Source organism: Limulus polyphemus, unplaced genomic scaffold (assembly GCF_000517525.1).
Source record: "Limulus polyphemus unplaced genomic scaffold, Limulus_polyphemus-2.1.2 Scaffold5669, whole genome shotgun sequence".
In the NCBI taxonomy this organism is placed as follows: domain Eukaryota; kingdom Metazoa; phylum Arthropoda; class Merostomata; order Xiphosura; family Limulidae; genus Limulus; species Limulus polyphemus.
The window spans coordinates 25,722-34,351 of record NW_013671279.1 but is presented as its reverse complement, the minus strand read 5'-3'; the positions used below and the strand labels follow the sequence as shown (position 1 = coordinate 34,351).

The following is an 8,630-nucleotide window of genomic DNA, read 5'->3' as shown; positions in this document are numbered from 1 at the left end:
AAAGCAATGTTTTTCTCATGCCTTTTTTTTTCTTTTCACATCTTGCCTATCTATCATGCAAAGTAATTTTCATTATAAGATTAAAAATACTTTTATGCATCAGAAAATTTTCAAATTTAACATGCAAAGTATTTATAATGTCCAGATAGTTATCAAACATTTCTTAAGAAAAAACTTTATATTTTATCTGTTATTTTCAGTATTTAATCTCTGTACAGGTTTGGTAGATTTGACCAATCTCACAACAACCATAAAAAATTAGGTAATAAATATAAATTATGCCTCTTTCATTTTAGAATGAACACAGATTATAACACGAAAACATAAATGTTTAAACTATATAGCTTAAATCTCATAACATTATACATTTATATATATATTTATTATTTTTATTACATTGACCTTTTCAGCCGTGCCTGGCTAACAATACAGAAGTTACAATGACGCGGCTCACATGCACTCATGTTACCGTATCAAATAACATAAAATTGACCTTTGGTCTGTACAAAGTAACTTGTCTTGGCTGTGTTTTAGTAGACTAGTATTTTATAAAATACAGTCACATTTCAATTATTATACATTATATATGTATATTGATTGTTACTATTTAGAAATAAGTTCTTAAACTTATTTTTACTGAAACATAGAACAGTAAATAATGAAGTAAAGCAAACAATTATCTCTTCTAGTTACGATCTTTGTACTCAGTTGCTAAGCCTTTAAAAAATTTGCATGTAGAGGATATGAAACAAAATAATTTTTTTTATGTTTTATATATATGATGTGAACCCTTAAAATAAGTCAGTATATGATGTGAACCCTCATAATATGTAAGTACATATATATATATATATATATGATGTGAACCCTCAAAATAAGTTGGTTAACTTATTATGAGGGTTCACATCACATACTGACTTATTATGAGGGTTCACATCACATACTGACTTATTATGAGGGTTCACATCATATACCGACTTATTATGAGGGTTCACATCATATACCAACTTATTTTGAGGGTTCACATCATATGTATATGACGTGAACCCTCCAAGTTTTTGTTTTTCCTTTAAGAATTACCCTTTCCATTGTTCTTGTAACTTGGAAATCTTCTGTCTCCGGTTTCAAACAATTCGTGTTTTTTCCAGGATATCAGCAGTGAGTGCCCCACTGGTCACAGACTAAAGAACATCAAGGAACTGTGTGAAATCGTGCGCTCCAAACGACTGAAACAGGTAATGTGTAGAGCTACACATTCTGTCACGTTGTATCATGTTTCTACGTGTATGTGATGGGTAGCTTTGGAAAACCAGAATGTCAGTTTAAATGCAGGTTAATTATTAGCACACACACAGAATTTTGTAGAAAGTTGTGAATGTTAAAATTCTGGTGTTTATAATACAAAAGTAATGTTACATCGCAGCCTTTAAAACTTCAGTTTATACATCTGTGTGATTTATAGCAATGTCCAAAGGTTTACCAAGACATCTAATTCTATTTACTATAGCAGTATAGAAATACAAGAGTGTCAATCTGGTTCAATAATTGTCTAATTAAAGCCCTACATGTTTGTCAACTCAAGAAAATGAAATGTTTACTCTTTTGTATTATTGTTATGTATAAAACGTTATGGATTGGAAGTTTTAAAATGTCTGAATAGAATATCTCACTAGGCCTTTTTGAAATAAATTAGAATAGTTAGCTTTGTTTTTCACCACTGACAGTTAAAAGATTTATGCATGTTGAATTAAAATGTGGGTCCTACAATACACGTTATATAGAATTGTTTAATATTTTCCAGAATGCTGTTGAAGCAGTTGTAGCGAAAACGGAGGATCTCCTAAACCCATCTGTATCGTCTGAAGCACGGCAACTAGTTCTACGTTTTTACTCCTGCCTTGTTCAAGGACAGGTATTTCTGTAGCTAACTGTAGTGACTACCAGAGTTGATTTATTTATGTGTTATCATAATTATTAATTAAAAGTTATCCTTTTTGTTATCTTTCATGAGGATATTTGTTAGGAACCATTCCGAAAATGAAGTGGATGCTAAATGTTGCAATTTGTACTGTCATGAATATACAATGTTAGAAACATACTTTTAACGACTTGTAACCCTATACAGTAGTGTGTTGTCTGTCAGTCAATCAGTAGACATTAACGTGAAATCACATAACAGATGTTTAACATTGCAATTTGTACTGTCATGACGTCATTAAAATGTGAGCAAATTTATACACACTGTAGGCTACAACACAGAACGACATATGAACTTCAAAAGCAAGAAATAAAATATTTTTTAGTCTTAATTTTGAAAAAAACAAAATTATTGAACCTTTAGCTTATGTGATTTCACATTAATGTCTACTGATTGACTGACAGACAACACACTACTGTATAGTGGTAGAAGTGGTTAAAAGTATGTTTCTAACATTATATATTCATGACAGTACAAACTGCAACATTTAGCATCCCTTATGTGATGTCATTTTAGTGTCTACTGATTGACTGACAGACAACACACTACTGTGGTATAAGTGGTTAAAAGTATGTTTCTAACATTAGATGTTGTGAATATTCATGTGGTTTTCTAGGTAAGAGATATTTAGCACATAATGTGAGAGTAAAGGTAAATTTTAGCCAAATGCCGAGCACGTTGTGGCAACCTCAAGGTGTCTTGAAGCTCTTGTGATGGAAAAACAAATAAAATAATTTAAAAACCTGTTATATAAATGGATTTTTTTGCATTTCAAGCTGACATTTTTGTAAGCAAAGTTTCCTTAGCTTCAGAATGAGAACATCCATTTTGCAGTGTAGGAAAACAAGTACATCCTTACTGCTACCTTCAAATTACTTGTTTTTATATTTGCTAAAAGTTAACCTAACAACACGAAATGTTAGCTGAAGTGCCTATTCAGAGGCGTAACAGAAATCCATAAAGAAGGGTACAAGCTCAGGGGAAAAAAATCCATAATTTAGTTATACTTTTGGGGGGGAAAAAATTGGATGAATTTCAAATCTATATTGGTGTGACCAAGAGTGAGCCCCTTTGGAATTTTTTAAATTATCACAGAAAATGGTGCATTTTGATGGTATCTGAGGGTGTTTTTACATCTAATTGTTTTATGTATGCTGTTGACCTCCAAATACAAGAGAAGTAATAGCACTGAGAATGTCTTTAGGGTTCAAAATATAAAGGTGTTTTTTATGGAACTAACATTTTTTGTGTGTCAAAATGAATTAGAACGTCCCAGTTAGGATTTTTGTTTTCATGGTTTGCTACGGACGGTGTAAACCTTTAAGAGTTTAGAAATAAAAGAAGTATCTGTAAAGAAATCAATCGAAAAGTGAGAAACCAAATCTTGGCAGTCTTCTCTAATGTTGTTTTAATTTTTTCTGTCGATTCTTACTGTTATTTGGAATTTGTTATAAACGTATACAAACTGAAAACTTTCTGCCTGCACATATAAAGTCATACACAAATCAATACTGAGCTTTGACATCCTTATGCACCTAATATTTCATAGCTATATTTATACCTGTACCGTGCCACTAGTGTTGAACCTCAAAATAACAGTGATACAGCTCTTATGTAAGATGTTTGTGTAGCGTTTAATTTCAAGAATTGTTTTATGGTAGTCTCCTTATTTATACCCCAAAATGCAAATTTTAATTTATGAACCAAAGAAATTTAACATATGATGTTAAAACATTTAAACAGAGTTGAGAATTATGTATTTTTTTGCAACAACACTCCTATGATTTTAAGAAGGGAACGTATTGTATTTTGTGTACTCCTCTGTTCGAAATCTTTGTGATTAACACAATTACTTTGTACAGGATATCTAATCATTAAATTTCTTTTTTAATCCTTTTTTTATAAGCAAGAGAAAATGACAACTATGAGAGGATACTTCTTTAAGAAGATCAAGAATCATCAGAAGAAAGAAGACATAACACAGAGGCATGTGAAGTTTTCTCTCAAAGTACTTTTCTTCCTTGACTTGTCCCTTTAGCAGGGGTTGCCATCCTTTAATCATCTCTCTTCTTTGCCAAGTCTTCTGCAATTCCTTTATCATATGTCTTCTTTAATTCCATCTCTCAAATGCTTTACCGGCCTTCTCTGTCTTCTCGTGCTGGCAGCTCCAATCCTAACCTGTACGACATACCATGTGATTCAACGGCATATTTGTTTTGCAAGGTTTATACGCTTGGGTTGCAAACCCTCACGATAACCTTCCTACTTTCTCAACTGGGCTTGGGATTGCCCAAGATGGAGTTTTACTCAAATATTGATAGATGAAATTAATTGATCATGCAATTACAATTGTAAGAAAAAAATTTGATTGGGTGTTATAAAACTGATGGACATCGACCTTTTTCCCCTCTGCCTTTCACGTTATTTGAAGCTTGTTTTAGCTCAACTTGGTTTCTACATCTTATATTCTGCTTGTTGTTGTTAGTGACATTAAACTGTTAAATTAAGGTTAGAATCATTGATTTTCTGATATATTTTTTATACTTCTCTTTGTTTAAGATTAGTCTTGGTAAGGTTACTGCTTTCCAAAATAGTGGTTCCATTTTTTGTAATCAGCCTCTATAGTTTATTTTCCAAAGACTTCATGTTGTAAGTAATAATTCTATGTTGCTTTCTTTCTCTCTCTCTCTAAAAAAGCTGTGTTTTTTCTTTTAATTTGAGTAAAACAACGTTTGGGATATTATTTGGGTTTTTAATGTACAGTGAACTAGATTTGGTGGAAGGAATATAAAGTAACAAGCGTAGATGTTACAGCTTTCAGAAGTTATTGTGGTGATCATTTCTTTTAATAGCCTGTGTGAAATAAACCTTACATAATTGAAGTGATACAGCTGAGAAGTCTATCCCTGCTATTAAAGTGGCTTCCAGGAGGCGATGGTGTTCAGTGCCGTTTCATTTACACAATGTTCAAAATCAAACAATTTAAGTATTCTGTTTAAAAATTAGCTATCGGATCAATTAAATGATGGAAAACACTAATTCAATGGAGACTTGTGGAACTGCCGAGTTACACACAAATAGTAACTTGAAAAGTTACAGCTAGGAAGGGTTTATGTATATGAAATTATATTTTTATAAAATATTAAAAAACTCGGGTTAAAACCAACAACATACGACACCACAGTTTTGATCAGAAAAAAAAAACTATAAAGTATTGTCAGAAATTTACCTAGGTGAGAAATCCATTGTAATTCGTAAACTTTTACAAATTTGTCCTGTTATCCGTAACCAGCTCTTTTCAAGTTTCAAGAACATTTTCTTATTGAGCATTTTTCTATAAATGTTGAAAGCTTTGAGTTGTTTTTGTTTTATGATTTACGGATATATAAAAAAAATCTGAACTTTCTTTAGGCTGGAACTTTTCCGAGCCCTCACGGAGAGTGGAAAAGTTATTGTATATTTTGAAGAAGAGACAGGTAAGTTAAAATATTAACTACTTTGGTTGTCTTGGAACGAAAGTATGATGTATGTTTGTCTTATCCGATCTTCTTTGTATAACTCAACTATTTTACAACAAACATTGCTTTGAAAATGTTTAATTATTTTATAGAAATTTTTTTCATAATTTATCAAGAACTTGAGTCTTTACTGATGCTTTAGTTTAACATTTCAGCAGTGGAATGATAATTGGTACTTAATTAACCCTTAATAGGACCTTTTCTTTTGGAGTGGATGCCAGATGTGATTAGTGCCGGCAAATCTACAGAGTTTTTACCCATGGTGATCAACGTCGTTAAGTTTAATGCAGCTTACTTAGATCAAGATATTATCTCGGGTCTCGTTCAGTAAGTTGCATGAAGCATTTATTGTTTGGGCTTTTTGTAAAAAGACAACATATACTTAAGGGTGACATCATCATAAGAAAGAAACCATTTATTATTTGGTTACTGGATATTGTAGAAACTAAGATAACTTATAACGTGAAAATAGTTTAAATAGTAACATAAGATTTAAAAGTGTTTGTTGATTCCAGTTTAATTGTATTTTAAACATTCTGAAAATATATGCATTCGTTCACTTAAAACATCAAGTTTGTTGTTCAAGAACATAAAAAATAGTAAAGAAAGAGATAAATATATTTGTTTTCTTCTTAGGGAAGTTTAATAAATCAAATATAAACTCTTTCAAAATTTAATTCAAACACTTTATTATCATGGTATACAAATAAACTTGGCATCAAAACTTAGCTAATAATCCACATTTTAATAGTATACAAGTTTTAAGTTACTAATTTTATAAGACAATATTTAAAAAAAAAATCCTGATTTCTCCTAGTATGAGAATTGTGACATTTGCTCTCTACATGTCTTCTCTTCTCTAATTTATCTACCACCCCTCCAAGAACTACAAAATTTAATGTAAACTACTCATTATAATGTCATCATTGCTCAGACAAACCATAATTTTTATAGCCTTCAGTCTTATTTGGTGACAGAGCTATAAACTAGAAAATCAGACCACTCTTGCCACACCCACCTGTCACGTTCTGTCTTTCACAAATTACCAATAGATTTCTCTGACATTCTATACTATATTGCTTATAACCAATAAAAAAAGCTGAAGTTTTAGTCTAATTACATATTATATTACGGTGTTTTCTATGCAGAGAATTATCTATTTCACTTCGAGTTCAAACTTTATTCCCTGAATATTTAACAGTTCTTGTTGCACAATTAGAAAGCCAGAAAAATTGTGATAGTTATAGATTGTCTGCTTTTTATGTGTTATTACTCTGTGTTTTTTGGTGCATTATTTAATTTGCTAAATTATTTATCGCATTAGGATTAAAAAAAAAAGTGGGTTTAAGTTTTGTCGACATCAAAAAAAGGAGACCAAATTAAGTACTGTATTTCTTGTTTTTCATGTGTATTCTTTATTTATTATCATAAAAGTAACTAAAATGTAAAGATTAGAAACTATTTAGGTTAAATAAAGAACAATAATAATAATAATGATTTTTCATGAGGTATGCTCACAAGTAGCCCATGCACTACGTAATTCGATAGGGTAGCATGAGCTACATGTTTGCCAAGTGATTTACAACTTTTTTGGCACAAATATAAGTTAGACATGATTTAAAAGGCAATGAGACAATAAAATTTAAGTATAAACAGATGTTATGAGCTTAAAACTACTTATAATAAGTGAATGTAGTTTCATGTTACAATTTGAAGTCATTTATTTGATATTTTTTTATGAGGTTGGTGTGTAGAGTCAGGGTAGAGAAAATAACATACAATGAAAGTTTACTGGAAAACGTTTTAAGTTTATTTAGGTCTTAGTGATTGTGTAGATGAAATTTGAGAATTTTCAGATGAAGCAAGTTATTTTTACTCTTAACACGAAAATCACTTTGCACTTGGAGCAGTTAAACACTTTTAGTGAAAATACATCATCAGAAGTTCTGATCTTTGTCTACAAAAGACTTAGTGATTACTGAAAGCTTGTGAAATTTTATGAAGATACACAAAGCGTATTAGAAGTTATAATATGGAAACTATAATGGTCAATTTGGGGTTATGAACTCGGCTGATTTGGCCGATCCAGTGGCGAGAGTGTTAAAACAAAAGTCAATTATAGTTTTCTTAATTGCAGTTCATAGGTTAGAAATTTTTTTGACTCGTGCTTTTCTGTATCATAAATTTGACCAATAGAAGAAAAGCTATCAGAAAGGATGTGTTGAAGATATGCTACCTACTCGTAATATGTGACTTACAGATAATCATAAATACACGCACCAGAAAGGTGTATTAGGAGTGTTGAGGTGTGTACAAGGTACCAAAGCCTGATTAATTATTAAAGTGAATATCAGAAAGAACATAGTATAGGTTGTTGGAACTCTGAAAAATTGATATCTGAAATGTTCCTAATGCTTGGTTATGTATCTAGTATTTTATTTTATAAGATTTAATTTCTAATTAAGTGTTTCTTGTCTTTCAGACATTCGTGCACTTTATGCTGTCGCACCAATGCTGAAGAAGTAGTACAGGTTAGTGAGTGAACTTTTTATAGTATATCTTTACGTAAGAAGCTGGTCAAATAAACTGTTTATGCTGTCGCACCAATGCTGAAGAAGTAGTACAGGTTAGTGAGTGAACTTTTCATAGTATATCTTTACGTAAGAAGCTGGTCAAATAAACTGTAAAGGTTTGTAAAACATCGTTCTTTATAACAAAAAAACTTGAACTTCACGTCAGTTGGTGTATTTGAAAATTGATTTTTCTTGCTTGTCATTAACTGTGGCAAGAAGTAACATGTGAATGAAACAAACCATGATGTGTGTGAATATTAAACCCATTGAAGTAAAGTGTGTGAATATTAAACCAAGTGAAGTGTGTGAATATTAAACCAATTGAAGTGAAGTGTGTGAATATTAAACCCATTGAAGTAAAGTGTGTGAATATTAAACCCATTGAAGTGTGTGAATATTAAACCCATTGAAGTGAAGTGTGTGAATATTAAATCAAGTGATGTGTGTGAATATTAAACCCATTGAAGTGAAGTGTGTGAATATTAAACCAATTGAAGTGATGTGTGTGAATATTAAACCAATTGAAGTGATGTGTGTGAATATTAAACCAATTGAAGTGAT

The 8,630-nt window shown here is 31.1% G+C and overlaps 1 protein-coding gene across 1 annotated transcript in view; it reads left to right on the top strand.

Annotated features, from left to right (window-relative positions):
- LOC106472856 (tuberin-like) overlaps positions 1 to 8,630 on the top strand; it is a gene marked incomplete at its 3' end in the record, with an annotated part of 40,458 nt that overhangs the window by 6,123 nt on the left and 25,705 nt on the right. The window contains exons 3-8 of the mRNA XM_022401405.1: positions 1,149 to 1,235; positions 1,802 to 1,912; positions 3,885 to 3,964; positions 5,390 to 5,454; positions 5,691 to 5,823; positions 7,979 to 8,027. Coding sequence (XP_022257113.1) covers positions 1,149 to 1,235; positions 1,802 to 1,912; positions 3,885 to 3,964; positions 5,390 to 5,454; positions 5,691 to 5,823; positions 7,979 to 8,027 — 525 coding nt within the window. The remainder of the gene's footprint in view (positions 1 to 1,148; positions 1,236 to 1,801; positions 1,913 to 3,884; positions 3,965 to 5,389; positions 5,455 to 5,690; positions 5,824 to 7,978; positions 8,028 to 8,630) is intronic.